This window comes from Thalassophryne amazonica, chromosome 4, assembly GCF_902500255.1.
Source record: "Thalassophryne amazonica chromosome 4, fThaAma1.1, whole genome shotgun sequence".
NCBI classification, from domain to species: domain Eukaryota; kingdom Metazoa; phylum Chordata; class Actinopteri; order Batrachoidiformes; family Batrachoididae; genus Thalassophryne; species Thalassophryne amazonica.
In genome coordinates this window covers 90,927,259-90,945,953 of record NC_047106.1, presented here as the reverse complement: position 1 = coordinate 90,945,953, position 18,695 = coordinate 90,927,259, and the positions used below count along the sequence as shown (strand labels likewise).

General features: G+C 43.9%; 1 protein-coding gene across 1 annotated transcript in view; it reads left to right on the top strand.

Moving 5' to 3' along the window:
- LOC117508964 (extracellular calcium-sensing receptor-like) overlaps positions 1–18,695 on the top strand; it is a 73,599-nt gene that overhangs the window by 42,296 nt on the left and 12,608 nt on the right. The window contains 1 exon segment of the mRNA XM_034168796.1: positions 6,293–6,419. Coding sequence (XP_034024687.1) covers positions 6,293–6,419 — 127 coding nt within the window.

Below are 18,695 nucleotides of genomic sequence, written 5' to 3'. Positions count from 1 at the left end.
CGAGCCACCCAAAACTTGATCCCAAACTTGTCAGGTTTTGTTGCAATGTACTGAAAGAAACAGAAGCGAGGCTTTGACGGGAAAAGCTGTTTGTCAGTGGTGATGTGTCAACCAGGGTTGAAGGATGTGATGCAGTTGGTGACAAACGATCCCCACACACCTGAAATTGCAGCAAACTTATCATTCTTTGCTCACTCACTGTGGGTGTCCCTGTCATCAAAGCGTAGGTGACGCATGATGTCTTGTAAGCGTTTTCGGGACATAGTTCCAATGATCTGTGGGTTTCCCAGGTTTGCTGACCAGCAGTCATGCAGTGATGGAACCTTGGTCAGCCCCTGCAAGATGACAATAGCAATAAATGCCATTAGTTCAGGGAGGGCCATGAACCAATCCTCATGCTCTGTTTGCTGTGCGTGTTGAACAGTCCAGTCTTGAATGTGATGAAGCATGTCCAGAGTAGCTCTGAAGGCGACTCGAGATGGACCTTGTATCCTTAGCCGTTGGCTCTCTATCTGTGTCGTACACAGATGGATGAGTGAAATGGAGACCCGTCCCCACCTGTTCTCCTCATCACCTCATCACACTGTGCCATCTTTCGCCGTCTCTGTCAGGCCAGTCCCCAACCTAGCTCTCTTTTCTGGTTGAGGAGCAGTCTCTCCATCTGCAGTGTGAACAAATTCAAATTATGAGCAATGGGAAAGTCAAATGATATCCCAAATGCATGCATATAATCTAATAATAATAATTCCAGTACATCTCAAATAGTTTGGCTAAGGTGCTAAGGTGCAGGGACCTCAGGAGAAGTAGAACCAAACAAAACAAGTGGAGGCCCACACTCAGAAACAAAATGGAGGCTGTCTGATGCAAGACGGCCAAAACTCTATTCACATGGTGCTATGTGCACCACCATTTCCACCTTCCTGCCTGAAATGAAATATAAAATAGGAAATAATATGAAATGAAATCTAACCTGAAGACAGCTCAGACAGCTCGGAGTCTGAATCCGTCTGAAGGTTTATGTCTTCTCCATCTTAGTCACAAGGGTTTACTCCATCCAGGACCATTTCCAATGCCTGTTGAGTGTTGAATCTTCTCTGCATCTTCGTTCTTTGGAGAGGAGGTTCGTACACCACAGAATTCCTGAGGGCACTGAAGTGGAAGGCTATGTGCAGTGAGGGATTTAACCACCTCAGCACAAAAGGAATTATCTCTCCTTTGAGAGCAAACTGCATATACAGTACAATAGGCTATCAGATGGGTCAACCACACCCTTGTCAGCATGTCCCCTCCTGTGGTGCGCCAATGATCGCCTCGTTACATAACAAAATGAGTGCTCACAGGTGATTTAGCAGGTTAGCTAAAAGCCATACAGCTGAACGGCTGCCCTGTGGGTTTTATAGGTAGAACAGCCAAATTGGGGGACTTCTAGTGTTAAACACACATCAGCTGCAAAGAACACATATCAATTAAATGGAATACATGCAAAGCATTTGCTTGATTAATCAATACAGACAACATTAGAAGTTTTTTTTTTATTTATGAATAAGAGCATACTGATGCAATTCTTTTATTTTAAAAGAATGTCTTTCTTCACTTAGACCTAAAGATAATAGCTGTTATCAAGACACAAAGTTTTATGGCCACTCTTATCGTGGAAGGGATATCGTCTTGCAGTCTTGAGAGGTCTGGCCTTGGCATGAGGCCATAAAAGTGGGTTCTTCGGGCCTGGGAAATTTCAAACTGTGATGTGAAGCCATTATAATTTCATGTAATTCATAGTGACTGAAAATTCACCGGGAGAAAGGCAAAGGTTCCATTTGAAGAACTTTGAGTTACAGTTCTGCTTTTGCTGCGAAGCACAGTGTTGGCCCATGGGGGGAAATCTCCAAGCTTATCTGAAGATCACCAGATGACTTAGGAATTTCTCAACTGAGAGTGAGCACAGTCTTTGTCTGTAGTTCAAAACTCAGGTTTTGTTGAGACAGCATTAATGTATTTATTTAATTAGGGAGAATCAAGGCGAGGCACTACATACACAAAGAAGAATAATGTTTTATAAGCCACTGTCGTCAAACCCACCAACATGGGAGAAGTCAGGATAGCAATAGGTGAAGTGAGAGTCTCTCATTCTACTGGTCCTATAGGAGAATATTGTTAAAAATTCTTAATGTCTATGCCTGTCAATGGTTTGCATCCAAGACACACAACCATACAGTAAGATAAAAAGCACTGTGACCCTGAAGACATGGACATTTGTTCTCCTACAACACCTCTGTCCAGCAACGTCATGACTCCATAAGCTCTTCCCAGACATCTCTTGATTTCAAAAGTTGATGACCCTGAGACATGAATGTCACTGCAGAGATAAATGAATGTCTCAACAAGTTCAGCAGTTTCACCACATACAGATACATTTCTGCTGTGTCCAGGATGGCATTAAAAGCTTGGATCCAGGACAATTGTAAGCTCAGTCGCTCTGATCCCTCTCTCAGCTTCTCAAGTGCTGCAGTCAGGTATCCATTTATTCTGCAACGGTCACAGCATTGTCTGTGAATTCAAGGTCACTAAATCTTTCCTTGCAATCAAAAGTACCAAAGTCACTGATTTCCACAACCCAACCTAATACCCAGTCCATGCAAGCATTGAACAGTGAAGAACACTTCACTGATGACGTCCAATCTTCACTGGGAAAAATTATCTGCCCCTGCTTTTTACAGCACTCGCAGTATTTATTTATTGGCTGACTATGATGTTGATGAACTTACTGGGGATCTCATGATATTCTCACAATATCCCACAGAGCAGCCCAGTCAGCTGAAGTGAATGCTTTCCAAGACTCAACATAGTTTGCAAAAATACAGAACCAGAGTTCATACTGATGTCCTATAACTACTCACAAAGCTAGAATTGTATCAAAAAGTTGATTTCTTGAGCATGAGGCCAGAGTGAACATGTAAGAATATTCTGTGCAAGCACTTTCACCGGCACAGACAGCAGTGTAATACCCCTATAGTTGTTGCAATCCATGCAATCACAATTTCTGTTTCAGACTGGGGCAATATGTCCTTTCCTACAGTATGCAGGAATGAAACCTTTCTCCCAGATTGAAGCAATTGTTTGCAGTGGCAGAAGGACAGCATCACCACCAGTGATTCTGCAAAGATCTCTTGAATGACAGACTTTAATTCCTTCAATGTTGACCTAGCTGTTTATATACCCAGATATTAAGATTTCCAGGTAAACAATCTTAAGAGTGCTTTTACAAAGGTTGTGATTGGTTTCTGATACCAATGTGATGGTCCTTAGTTATCTATAGTATAATACCCAAGTGGCCACTGTGTGCGTGTATGAGTGTGTGCGTGCGTGTGTGCGAGGGTATGGCTTTGATCATGGAGAAACTGGGGAGAGCTGACATTTGCCGTTTGGCATGCTTATGTATCTTGAGTCAAGGATGAACACTGCAAAAATGGAAAGTTTATAAGACTAAAATTTTTGGAGAAATTAGCAACATTAGCTCACCAGTGAACAATAGATGTTATGCTGCAAAGCACCATGGGAGTTTAGGTTTTGGAATTTTAAATGTTAGTGTAGTTCAATTTAGGTTAACAGTGTTGTTAGTGTCCTTGATTGATTGTGCTTCTGTAGTTCAATTGGTTTTGTCAGTTTAGTTAAGTGTCATGTTGCCATTACCATGAGAGAAACATGTACTGCACTTGATGTCTCTGTTTGTGGGTGTGTCAAATTAAAACCACCTAATTGCAGCAGAATGCTGAAAAGGCAAAAAGCTATGTGTGTGTGGGTGCATGTTTGTGTATAATTTCAATCACAGACAAACTGTGTGGAGCTGACATTTGTCATTTGGTATCCTTATGTATTTTGGGTCAAGGATGAACACTGCCAACATGGAACATAGATAGGACTAATATTTTTAGAAAAACTTTGGATATTAGCTTGTGGACAACTGAACAATGTGTTAATTGCAACCTGCACTCATGCCATTCCAGCAGGAGGTTGTAAATCATTTATATATTAACTCTCTGGGGCTGACACCATCGTATACGACTGCTGAGACCAAGCTTTACTAAATTATAAATAACGTTTTAATGATATGAGATAGAACTTACTTTTTTTGCTGAAAAATTAACTCCACAGACTTTCGAGCCAGCCATTGGCCATCTTTGTACTCCTCATAGATGCTGTGTGATGACGTGCACAATGTGAGTGTCCAATCGGAATTGGATTACCGTCACATGGTTTTCCAAAATCCAATTGTAGGGCAGATTTACCTAACGTGATAAACCAAAGATCGTTTTTAGGAGTGATGAGGTACTAGTTGGCCTGTTTGAATAGCCATCTGGCTGGTTGCTCCAATGCGCCCTGCGCCATTATGCACAGCAATCATTGAAAGTGAGCAGATGGAGCAGACAGAGGGCTTTTGATGACAATCTCACATGCTCAACACAGAGTGTGTTAATTTTTAGAGATGCTCCACTCCTCATTACCTGTGAATGTTATTGAATAAGCCTGTGGCAAGCTCTCTCATTCTGGTGTAAAGCACTGTTTACCATATCAATGGAGTGAGGGGAAGGGCCGCTCGTCAGAGTGTAAGGAGCCAAAGTGTCAAAGCTGCTTTCAGAGCAGAACAGAACACTCCAAAACACAGTAGAAGTAAAGGTTTGTGATGTGTTGTGTAATAGCAGACATAAATTCCTTTGAGATGAAGACAACAAAATGCATAGACCATTTGTGTATACTGTCCAAATATGCATTTGTGTTTATTGTTTGAACCTTTTGTTGTACAGACTTTCACACAAGAGCCCAAAATACCTTTATAAAGTGTCAAAACAGTTGTTTATTATAGTTTACTGTGTGTTTTGAATAAATGTGTGTGGAAAATTATTTTCTGCTTTACTTTTTTCCTTCCTTATTTCTGATTGTAAACCTTTATTACACATATAAAACACAACTATAGCATATATAGTCTGAAAGTACAGGTTGTCCTGAAAAAGAGACATAAAACTTGATTGTGGGATGCAGGGAGAGCTGTTAACAGCAATAATAAAATATTTATGCCAGGCGAGTGAACTGTCCAAAAAATGCCCTCGGACCCCAGAGGGTTAACTTTTTTAAAATGAGGTGAGGGCATTCACATTGTCTGGTGAGAAGGTAAGGAGAATAATTTCATTTCAAAACCCTTTGTGGATAAATGCATTCATCCAGCCTACTGAGGCAGAATTCATTCAGGTTAGTGATCTTGATCGCATATGCTCAAAAACAGCTGGGAACTGGAGCACCACACTCATAGAGTGCAAATCTCTGCCAACACTAGTGTCCAATTTCCACAAATTTTTACAAGCCTAAGCCACAGGACACCACAGTGCTGCCTAAATTTTGTGAGATAAGTTTACAAACTGAATTTATTCCACATAACATGATAACAAACCAAACTTGACAATAGAGTCAGCAGCGAGAAGCCAGTAGGGACAAGCTTCAAGACACAAGAGCAGAAAAGGAACAGAGCAATGCTCCCAGTCCTGATCTTGAGGGAAAATGCCTTTCATGTGCAAAAAGGACTGTAATCTTTTGCTTAAATTTATATGAATAAAATCCTTCTTATATGGGTGGCTGAATGTAATGAAAATGTATTTTCTCCCCTTTTTGTTAGATTCCAAGGATTGCACCAGTTGTCCAGAGGACTTTGGTCTAATTCCAAGCGTGATAAATGCATTCCCAAAGGAATTGAGTTCCTGTCCTATCAGAGCCTCTGGGAATCTGCTTGACAGCTGCTTCATTGCTGGGGACATTTATCTGTGCTGTTGTTCTTGGAATCTTCACATATTATCGCAGTACACCCATAGTACGAGCCAACAATTCAGAACTGAGCTTCCTGCTCATAATTTTTCTAAAGCTGTGCTTCCTGTGTTCGCTGCTGTTTATTGGCCGGCCTCAGCTGTGGACATGTCAGCTGAGGCATGCAGCATTTGGGATCAGCTTTGTGCTTTGTGTCTCATGTATCCTGGTAAAAACCATGGTGGTTCTGGCTGTGTTTAAGTCCTCCAAACCAGGAGGTGGAACCAGGTTGCAATGGTTTGGTGTCAGACAACAGAGAGGGACAGTTCTGTCTTTGATTTCTGTCCAGGTAGTAATCTGCAGTGTTTGGCTTGTCTCTTCCTCTCCAGCTCCTCCGAAAAACACTCAATATCACAATGACAAAATAGTTTATGAATGTGTTGTTGGATCCACGTTGGTTTTGCAGTGTTTTTAGGTTATATTGGCTTCTGGCTGTCCTCAGCTTCCTCCTCGCATTTCTGGCCCGAAATCTCCGGACAGTTTTAATGAGGCTAAACTCATCACTTTCAGCATGCTGATATTCTGTGCTGTGTGGGTGGCATTTGTCCCAACGTATATCAGCTCCCCAGGTAAATATGCAGATGCAGTGGAAGTATTTGCCATCCTGGCCTCCTGTTTTGGCCTTTTGATTGCACTATTTGGACCCAATGTTACATTATCCTCTTAGACCTGAAAGAAACACAAAGAAGGCAATCATGAGCCGAGATATTGACACTAAGCTAGATTATTTTTTTTTTTTTCAGAAGAAGAACTTTCCTTTGTTCTACATGCCATTAAACAAATAAATAAATAATTGTAAGAATTATCACATTGCAATCAAAGTGTACTGGATTTTTAAAAATGAATTGTAAGTCATTTTCTTTCCTCTAACACAATCTGTCCCTTGCTTTTGTTTCAATCTTGATGACTAGTTTGTAATATCCCTGTCACTCTAGAGGCCAAATGTTGTCCAAATGAAAGAATTGGTCCACATTCCCGAAGTGTTGAGGTGCATTTGTGGATGAAGCACAGAATTCCTGATAGCAGTCTAAAACAATCGGTCAGATTCCTATTGCACATGTGAAAAACAGTCAATGTGCTGTCAAGGTGGAAAAAATAGTGAACGCTGGTCATAGTGCACTCTGATTGCAATCTGACTGCAATCTAAATATTTCAAACGGCATGAAAATGGCATTTGAAGCATTCTGATCGTATATCAAGGGCGGTTGAAATTGAGCCGCCATTTTGGATGCTGGCCAAATGTCTCGAGTGTGCCTGAACACACCACAAGCGATGCTGGATTATAATTCCTCCAGTTGGACGACAATGTAAGTGCATTTGTCATATCTCATTACATTCTGACAGCTGTCTGGGTAATCCTAATGTGTTCCCCCAGCATTTGTACCTCGTTTTGGGGGGTTAATGTGCACAGTGTGTGTATGAATCATTGGGGCCAGGTCACAGTGCAGTCTGAGAAGTCGGACAGCTGTATGCCGCAATTCATATTCCCTCTGAGATGTAGCATAAATTATGGATTTTTTTTTTTTTTACCTTTGGCCTGGATCCACTTGATTCTTGGTAGGTGTGACAGGGCCCTAAAGCCTGGTTCACATGACAGGATTTTAAATTATCTGTAGGTTTCCAAAACCTGAGAGACCACACACATGAAGATAAAGAAATCATGGATCTAACAGGTTTGGTCGTACAGTGTGTGGTGTGCAGCCACACGGTAAGAACACCACCACCACACACCAACAGATTTCACACACGAACATTTACAGTTCAGACAGGAAATCCTCGCAAAATCTCTTGAGATTAAACGTGACTTCAGAGTAAACAAACGGAGTACTCTGTGGACTATTACAACAGAGGGAAAAACGATACAAAAAGAAAAGGTGTTCTTTAAAGGAGTGGAGACAGAGCAACCACCGGACTTTCTGGTAAGTCAGGAACAGCTGTTTTGATTTTATTTTCCGCTCCGTATGTTCGTCACCCTCGCTTGCTGATTGGCTGCACGTCACATTCAGCAGGGCTGCGTGCTGGTTTGTGGTCGGAGGACACATCACAACTCTGTGATATCGGGCCAAAAAAAATCCAACACGTTGAATATCCCCATTTGTGATCGGAGCGCTCCGACGCCCTTCCAAGCAGATCAGAGCGCTCTGAACACACCACACATGGCAAGAATATCTGATAAGATTATCTTTAGCGTCATCACCGATTGTCGGGGCATCCTTAAGATTGTCGGAAGGGGAATATCGGGTCCTATATTGGCCTAATTATCCTGCCGTGTGAACCCGGCCTAAGACCCCCGTCACACATACTAAAAATGCACAGGAACCAGGCTGACACAGCAAAAATAGTATAATCCAGACGTAGTCGGGAGGGAAAGAGGCCTGTAGACTGTGGGTGGATCCATCCAGACTACCTCATCCACACCTGCATGATTGCATTCAAAGTGTATTTTGATAAGCGATAGACGACACAAACTAACTGGATGTCCAAATGTGTGGATTGCAAAACGGGACTGGAGTGGAAGCCAGCGCGGTGTCCTCCCTTCGCACAGGCTCTGCCCGTACTGGACATCGGAGTACAACCAACGTATCGACCAGACTGTCTCATTACTGTGCATGAGACAGGCACACCTGCACGTGGTTGTCACAGATATGATAGGCACAATATTTCACATTATTATCACTTACCGGGGTGTTGCTAGGCTGGTATCGCATTTTTGCGTTAACGGTACTGGCTATACCGCCCGCTGTACCCTAAACGACGTCATAGCGTGCGCACGCATCCCAAGAACTGTCCATAGAGGAAAAGATGAAAAGCCGAGAAGTGTGTTTTGGTCCCAATATGGATATTCCGGATGATTTTCTCATGGATAGTACAACAATGAACAGCGCAGCTAATAGCAGCCAGCTTGATGAGGAGCACTGGCTAAATTGGAGAGCAGCGCGCACCAGCTAGCTCAGCTGACACGACAAAAGTTAAGTGAGCGACTTTTATGTACGCGTTACGTGTTGTGTATCTCATTAAAAAGTGACAATAATGCAAATAACATGCTGTTGTCGTGGGGGCATGCATTTTCTGCGTCCCCTCCGTTCACAGCCAGACACCCAAAATGACGCTATTCACCCTCGTCTAACTCGGGCGAAATACCTGTCATTTTGGGCGACTGGGCCGTGAACGCGGGCCTCTGGAAAAGGCATACCGCCCTCCAAAAGCATGTTATTGTATTATATTTATGTCACCCATGGGAAGGAATGGAAATATATCTGTAGTGTGCGGTCTACACTGTGGCCGGATGTGTCATTCTGATGCCATTCTGCCTCAATTGGCCTACGTGTGACAGGGGTCTAACAGGGAACAAAGAAGCAAACAATACAGTGGCAGCCTGTGCATTTGAATCTTATGAAACTATTTGGAAAACGCAAGGACTTTTTCCCAGTTTCCACTGCAGGATCTTGACCTATGCCCCAGATGTCACACAGTCTTGCAGATAGCCTGAATTTAGTGCTAAAAACCACACTTGATAAGATTGCGCCTCCTCTATTGAAGCCACGCCTTCCCAAAGCACAGACACCCTGGTTCAACAGTTATTTGCGTGACCTTAGGACGAAGGCTAGAGGGTTGGAACGGAAATGGCGTAGTTCCAAACTAGAGGTGTTTCACCTTGCATGGCGTGAAGCTATTTTAGATTATAAGCATGCTTTATTGGCTACGAAGCAGGCCTATTACTCTGAATGATCAACAAAATAAGCATAACTCAAAGTTCTTGTTGATACAGTGGCATTTTCTTATTCATGGACAGCCACCTGTTGGCCGTTCTCCTTTTTCAGCACAGGACTTTCTGGACTATTCGAAAAGAAATAGAAGATATTAGGTTGAGCACATCTCAGCATACTTTGGCCCCATCATTGTATTCAGATACTGAGCTGGGCACTAATACTTTAACAGTATCTCACAAGGTGTGCTGACGAAACTCGTGATGTCTACTAGAAGCACAACTTGTTTATTTGATCCTATACCAACAAATTGTTTAAGGATCTTTGGCCCATTCTTGGGCCAACTGTGCTGGAAATTGTTAACCTTTCTTTAAACTCTGGATCTGTTCCAAATTGTTTTAAATCGGCAGTGGTTTAAACCACTACTCAAGAAATCTAATCTTGAGCCTGGTGAATTGAAAAATTATAGGGCCGATATCAAATCTATCATTCTGCTCTAAAATTCTGGAAAAGGTGGTTTCATGGCAGCTTGTGGACTATCTTACTGAGAATGACCTTTTTGAGCCCTGCAGTCTGCTTTTAGAAGACATCACTCCACAGAAACAGCACTTATTAAAGTAGTAACGATTTCTTCTGCGAGCAATGGACTCGGATTAACTACTACAGCATTGGTGTTGTTGGATCTCAGTGCTGCGTTTGACACAGTTGATCATCATATTCTACTTGATAGGCTAGAAAACTGTTTCGGGATTACTGGAACTGCTCTTGTGTGGCTGACGTCTTATCTGTCTGGTCGTTCCCATTGTGTTTTGTGCAATGACACTACCTCTGAGTTTTAAGGGCATGAAGTTCGGGTTCCGCAGGGATCCGTTCTGGGTCCCCTGCTTTTTTCCCTGTATATGGCACCCCTTGGGAACATTTGCGGCATTTCGGGGTTGCTTTTCATTGTTATGCTGATGATACTCAGTTGTATATGCTGATAGCTGCTGGAAATCCTGTCCACATAAAATCTTTACAGGACTGTCTTTGCAGTCAGTGAGAAGTTGGATGTCTAGCAACTTTCTGCTTTTGAACTCTGATAAGACTGAATGATGGTTCTTGGTCCAGCAAGACATCGGCATCAATTTGATCAGCTGGCGCTTAGCCTAGGTTCATGTGTATACATCATACTGACAAAAGTGAGGAACCTTGGGGTAATCTTTGATCCTACGTTGTCCTTGACCTCCACATTAGGGTCATTACGAGGGACTGCTTTCTTTCATCTGAGACAATATAGCAAAGATTCACCCCATCCTGTCTATGGCTGATGCTTTGAGACTCTGATTCACGCATTTGTCTCTTCTAGATTGGATTGTTGTAATGCTTTATTCTCTGGCCTGCCGCAGTCTAGCATTCGAGGACTTCAGTTGGTTGCAGAATGCTGCTGCCAGAATTTTGACACAAAGTAGAAGGTTTGACCACATTACTCCCATTCTGGCATCCCTTCATTGGCTACCGGTTTCTGTCAGATTGGATTTTAAAGTTTTAGTGTTGGTTTATAAGATTGTTCATGGACTGGCGCCTTCCTACTTGGCGGACTTGGTTAAGCCCTACGTACCTGCGAGGCCTTTGCGTTCGCAGGGCGCAGGGCTTCTGTGTGTTCTGAGGATGAACAAAAAGTCTGTGGGGAATAGAGCTTTCTCCTACCGTGGTCCGGCTCTTTGGAATGATCTTCCTGCTGTTATTCGGCAGTCTGACATGGTGGAGATTTTTAAATCAAGACTGAAGACCCACTTTTTTAGACTGTCTTATTATTAATTTTTTAATCTGTTTGTGTTTGCTTTGTAATTTATTTTATTCTACTGTGTTTTATCTTTTAACTGTGCTTTTCTTGCTTTTAATTTTTATTATTTTATTAATTTGTGTTGTTAATTATGTGAAGCGCCTTGGGGCGTGATTTGGTGCTATATAAATTAATAAATTGATTGAAATTGAAATTGTCACAATATTTAGAGAAAGGTGGAGACACCTATTGTGGCTCCACTGCAGTGAAGACCCACTGGGCTCATAGTAACAGCAAGCATCTAATGCCCATGATCACTAGCAACTAAACTTTAAAGTCATATGCAAGGAAACATAAATCTTTGCTTGCAAGCTATCACTGGCAACCAACATTAGCACATGAGTGGGCAAAAGCAGGGGTTACCTCTGTATTTGGTTTCCCTGTAGACTGCTAACAATGCAATATAATTCATACTCTTCAAGTGTCTGTATTTCAGCATTTTTGCAACTTGTTTCTCTCTGGTATATGAAATTCTGTAGCCCATTATTTAGTTTTTTTTTTTTCTGTATGAGCCTGTGTTCTTTCAGATATTTGTAGTCCTGCTTTCCACAACAAAGTCTGTGGTCAAACAAGAAAGTAGTAACCCTTTTGTTCTTGTTCTTTTGTCACTTTTCAAGGACAGTCCCTGCGGTGAAGAGGAGTAAAAGTGTCAGATCCCCTAAAATGGCCTTATGTTCCTGCAGTTTTGATGTAGACAGTGCCACTCATATTTAATGAAACCATACTATCATTCTTCTTGTCAATTCACATTTTGTCTCAGAAGAGTCAACAAATACAGTTTGTAATACTACAGGTGAATCTCGTTAACTCACGCAAGTTGGGGTCCACAAAATCAAACCATGAGTTATCTGAAACTGTGAGTTAATGAGGTTAACCAAAAACACACAGCAGTCTTTATACAGTAGTCTAAATCTTTGGGGCCCACAAATCGACCGTGATTAAAGCCAAAATGCGACTTACGCATGTGCAATTTCACGGGGTTCACCTGTATGTACCGTTACTGTATAATACTGCAATTACAGCTGCAATCCAACAGTGACTACAGTTACAAACTACTTTTTATTACTGTTAATATTAAAATGGAAAATGTTGAGCAGTGAATTTAATTGTTACAGCATGTTATTTAAATGATTATTGTTTTAACATTTATGTATTGAGCAATAAACAATCATAAGTTTTAAATGAGTGTGTGAGCCTTTTCCTCTTGACCTCCTGCCCTGCATGTTTTCCAACTGTCCCTGCTCCATCCCTTGCATGAACAAATCAGCCAATCAGCAGGTCAGATACACTGGGCTGGACTATTCGACTGTGGTTGCAGCTGGAACACATGTAAAACATGCAGGCCAGGTGATGGGCTGGTGATTTCTGCTACTTTTAATATTAATTTAACCTTTATATAACCAGGTTAGTCCCATTGAGATCAAGATCTCTTGCATGGAAGACCTAGACAATTACAAAGTATCCAATTCACATAATCTGCATGTCTTTAAATGTGGGAGGAAACCAGAGTACCTGGAGGAAACCCATGCAAACATGGAGAGAACATGCAAACTCCACACAGAGAAGTCACAGGTGGGACTAGATCCCATGATCTTCTTGCTGCAAGGAAACAGTGCCTCACAGCACTGTGGTTAGCACTGCTGTTTTGTTCTCATGCTGTGTTTTGTTTTGTTCTCATGTATATCGGCGACAATACACTCAACAAAAATATAAATGCAACACTTGGTTTTGCTCCCATTTTGTATGAGATGAACTCAAAGATCTAAAACTTTTTCCACATACACAATATCACCATTTCCCTCAAATATCGTTCACAAACCAGTCTAAATCTGTGATAGTGAGCACTTCTCCTTTGCTGAGATAATCCATCCCACCTCACAGGTGTGCCATATCAAGATGCCGATTAGACACCATGATTAGTGCACAGGTGTGCCTTAGACTGCCCACAATAAAAGGCCACTCTGAAAGGTGCAGTTTTATCACACAGCACAATGCCACAGATGTCGCAAGATTTGAGGGAGTGTGCAATTGGCATGCTGACAGCAGGAATGTCAACCAGAGCTGTTGCTCGTGTATTGAATATTCATTTCTCTACCATAAGCCGTCTCCAAAGGCGTTTCAGAGAATTTTGCAATACATCCAACCAGCCTCACAACCGCAGACCACGTGTAACCACACCAGCCCAGGACCTCCACGTCCAGCATGTTCACCTCCAAGATCGTCTGAGACCAGCCACTCGGACAGCTGCTGAAACAATCGGTTTGCATAACCAAAGAATTTCTGCACAAACTGTCAGAAACCGTCTAAGGGAAGTTCATCTGCATGCTCGTCGTCCTCATCGGGGTCTCGACCTGACTCCAGTTCGTCGTCGTAACCGACTTGAGTGGGCAAATGCTCACATTTGCTGGCGTTTGGCACGTTGGAGAGGTGTTCTCTTCACAGATGAACCCCGGTTCACACTGTTCAGGGCAGATGGCAGACAGCGTGTGTGGCGTCGTGTGGGTGAGCGGTTTTCTGATGTCAGTGTTGTGGATCGAGTGGCCCATGGTGGCGGTGGGGTTATGGTATGGGCAGGCATCTGTTATGGGACGAAGAACACAGGTGCATTTTATTGATGGCATTTTGAATGCACAGAGATACCGTGACGAGATCCTGAGGCCCATTGTTGTGCCATCCAAGAACATCACCTCATGTTGCAGCAGGATAATGCACGGCCCCATGTTGCAAGGATCTGTACACAATTCTTGGAAGCTGAAAATGTCCCAGTTCTTGCATGCCCGGCATACTCACCGGACATGTCACCCATTGAGCATGTTTGGGATGCTCTGGACCAGCGTATACGACAGCGTGTACCAGTTCCTGCCAATATCCAGCAACTTCGCACAGCCATTGAAGAGGAGTGGACCAACATTCCACAGGCCACAATTGACAACCTGATCAACTCTATGCGAAGGAGATGTGTTGCACTGCATGAGGCAAATGGTGGTCACACCAGATACTGACTGGTATCCCCCCCAATAAAACAAAACTGCACCTTTCAGAGTGGCCTTTTATTGTGGACAGTCTAAGGCACACCTGTGCACTAATCATGGTGTCTAATCAGCATCTTGGTATGGCACACCTTTGAGGTGGGATGGATTATCTCAGCAAAGGAGAAGTGCTCACTATCACAGATTTAGACTGGTTTGTGAACAATATTTGAGGGAAATGGTGATATTGTGTATGTGGAAAAAGTTTTAGATCTTTGAGTTCATCTCATACAAAATGGGAGCAAAACCAGAAGTGTTGCATTTATATTTTTGTTGAGTGTATGTAGATTCCATATAACTTCTGAGCGGATCCTTGTCATTTGATTGGTGGGTTGTATGTCACATGACACAGATTATTCGTCCCATTGTTGCAATTAGAGTGCAATTTGGTTCCATTTAGAGTGCAATTTGGTTCCATATGTTTGGTACCATTGCACTCTTCTGCTGTGGCGAAAAGAAACAGAAGAAAAGAAGAGCATGCTACCACCACCATCAGCACTGTCCCACTAGTATGAGCGCACACGCACTATCGGGACGGTGCTTAGCTTTAAAATAAACATGGCAACGTTTGTGTTGCTGATGGACAACAATTTGAAAGAGCTAATTGATGGTGCTAGTTCTCCTACCCCCCCCCCCCCCCCCCCACACACACACACCACACACACACACACACACAAAATCCACTACACTGTAAGCCATCTTTATGTATGAAGAGCTGTACGGATGAAAAGCTGACGTGATTTTTCGCTGGATTGAAGAACTACACAAGTACTTTTTTTTGGAATTGCAAAGTCAATGCACAGCATCACCAGACTACATGTCACAATGTGGACTCCTATTTAAAGTTTGTGTTGGACTTTAGCAGCAGTGGAACACCAAAATGTTATGAATTAATAAAATATTAAATGACAAGGATCTATTTTAGACATTATATAAAACAAATAATGAATGTTTATACATTCTTTCAACGAGAATAGAATGAATATTTAATTCAGTGAAAGCTGGAACATACCACTGAACTCAGATTCACCTTGTTCAATGGTATGCTCCGAACTTCAGACAACTTTATTGATCCCAAAAAAGGGCAACTACGTTTACACTCCAATTACCTCAGACAAGATACAGCAATTATCCACAATTATTACTTGTTTACCGTAATAATGGCACACATCAAAATTAAAGACAACACATATACATTTGATATTGTTTATGTGCACTAAACTTGAAGCAGTCCGTCATCCGAATTGAGGCAAAGTGGGTGAAGGCCGCGGCAACTGGAGTCGCGCTGCCACTAGCTTGGGGGTAATGGGGACCTGCCGCAGCTAAAAACCGTGCAGCCCCCAGAGGGGAAAGGGGTGGCGTGAGCGGTGGCCGGGATGGGTGTGTGATGGGGGGGCAGGAAGGGAGGTAAAGGGAAAAATGGAGCATGCTTCAGTCTTTGTCCATGTGTAAGTCTGTCAGTTTATTGTCTTTGGGATTAAGATAAGAAAGGAGCCGAATAATCTCACCAAGGCCTGAAGACATTCCTCTGGAGGAAAACTGTCAGGCAATTTGTCCTTCAGACTTGATAAGCCCAGCGTGTTGCAGTTGGAGCAGTGAAAAACACTTTTTACAGCTTCACTAGAACAACCAAATCCCAATTATGAATTAAGAATATTCCCAATTGTAAATTAAGAATATTCCCCGGCCTCCGAAACCTTCAACTTCATCTGCAAGGCACGCATCTGTTCCAAGATGTCATCCAATTTGCATCAAGAGTCATCGCAGTCTGAGAATGCACTACCTTGCCAACCTCATTAATCATGACGGACAAGCGAGGGGCCGTGGTTCTTGATGCCGCCGTCTTGCCAATTTTCCAGTAGATCAGGGCAGCACATAAGCCAAAAGTACCAGCCCTGCTACCATAAGACCAAAAATGAATAAATCCTCGACATCCTCAACAGAGAACGGAGCCAAGCATGCAACACGCCAAGACCCCCAGGAGTGGAGAACATAGCCCGCAGGATATGTTCCATCTGGTCAGGTAGGATCCCCCGGTCCTGACCTTCTTGTAGAAAAGATTGTGTCAATAGCGTTCAGAGACCAGCTGATCAATTCCATGGTAAATCCAATAGCAGTCCAATAGATCCAGTATCCAATATCATTTGAGGAATTCACAGTCTGGTGAAGTAGGGACTTGAAGGTTAAAGCAGAAGCAGAGATAAGGGAGAGTGGAGGAGATGCGACCGCCCTCATCGGAGTCCCAAGCTAAAATCCCATATATATATTATATTATATATATATATAAATATTCGTACTATTGAACTCATAAACATTCATTATTTGTATATTATACTATCCTAACACTGCCATTTCTTCAAAGTCATAAGCATCATGAACTCGTTCGTCAACATCATCGTCGAATGCATCGCTGTTGAGGCGACCCATCTGGTCAACTACAACTACAACAAGTGCTAAACCATCAGATTCAGGGAGACTCAGACGGCCATGCGCCTCCTGTGTCCCGGTGAACTGGCTAAGCACACTGTGTCTGAGGGTACCAAGGTTTACCATATGAGAACAAAACAAAACGCAAACTATTAAGTAAATGAAGACTTACTCCAGTCGAGAACCATGGCCTCGGATTTGGAGGTGCTGATTTCATCCTGGACGCTTCACACTCGGCTGCAAACTGCCCCAGTGCACGCTGAAGATCCTGATTTGACGAAGCCAACAGAATCACATCGTCCGCAAACAGCAGAGACGAGATTCTGTGGTTCCCAAACCAGACCCCCTGCGCCTAGAAATTCTGTCCATAAAAATAATGAACAGAACCGGTGACAAAGGGCAGCCTTGGAGGCCAATGTGCACTGGAAACAGGTTTGACTTACTACCGGCAATGCGAACCAAGCTCCTGCTGCGGTCGTACAGGGACCGGATAGCCCTTAGCAAAGGACCCCGGACCCTGTACCCCGGAGCACTCCCCACAGGGTGCCCCTAGGGACACGGTCGAATGCCTTCTCCAGATCCACAAAACACATGTGGACTGGTTGGGCAAACTTCCATGAACCCTCGAGCACCCAATAGAGTGTGTAGAGCTGGTCCAGTGTGCCGCGACCAGGACAAAACCACACTGCTCCTCCTGAATCCGAGGTTCGACCATCGGTCGAATTCTCCTCTCCAGTACTCTGGAATAGACGTTACCGGGGAGGCTGAGGAGTGTGATCCCCCTATAGTTGGAACACACCCTCCGGTCCCCCTTCTTAAACAGAGGGACCACGACCCCGGTCTGCCAATCCAGAGGCACTGTCCCCGATCGCCAAGCGATGTTGCAGAGGCGTGTCAGCCAAGACAGCCCCACAACATCCAGAGACTTAAGGTACTCAGGACGGATGTCATCCACCCCAGGAGCCTTGCCACCAAGGAGCTTTCTAACCACCTCGGTGACTTCGGCCTGGGTAATGGATGAGTCTGCCTCCGAGTCCCCAGTCTCTGCTTCCTCTTCGGAAGACGTGATGATGGGATTGAGGAGATCCTCGAAGTACTCCTTACACCGCCCGACACATCCCCACCCGCACCATAAACAGTGCTGGTGGAGAGCTGCTCCCGCCTCCTGAGGCATCGGACGGTTTGCCAGAATCTCTTCGAGGCCGACCGATAGTCCTCCTCCATAGCCTCCCCAAACTCCTCCCAGACCCGTGTTTTGCCTCTGTGACCGCACGGGCTGCGGCACGCTTGGCCTGCCTGTACCTGTCAGCTGCCTCTGGGGTCCCACCTACCAACAAAGATAAGTAGGACTCCTTCTTCAGCTTGATGGCATTCCTTACTTCCGGTGTCCACCACTGGGTTCGGGGATTGCCACCGCGACAGGCACCAGAGACCTTGCGACCACAGCTACGAGCAGCCGCATCGACAATGGAGGTGGAGAACATGGTCCACTCGGACTCCATGTCTCCAACCTTCCCGGGATCTGGAAGAAGCTCTCCCGGAGGTGGGAGTTGAAGACCTCGCTGACAGAGGGTTCCGCCAGTCGTTCCCATCAGACCCTCATGATACGTTTGGGCCTGCCAGGTCTTACCGGCTTCCTACCCTCCTAGCGGATCCAACTCACCACCAGGTGGTGATCAGTCGACAGCTCTGCCCCTCTCTTCACTCGAGTGTCCAAGACACGTGGCCGAAGGTCAGATGATACGACTACAAAGTCGATCATCGACCTCTGGCTCAGGGTGTCCTGGTGCCACGTGCACTTATGGACACCCTTGTGCTCGAACATGGTGTTCGTGATGGAAACTGTGACTAGCACAGAAG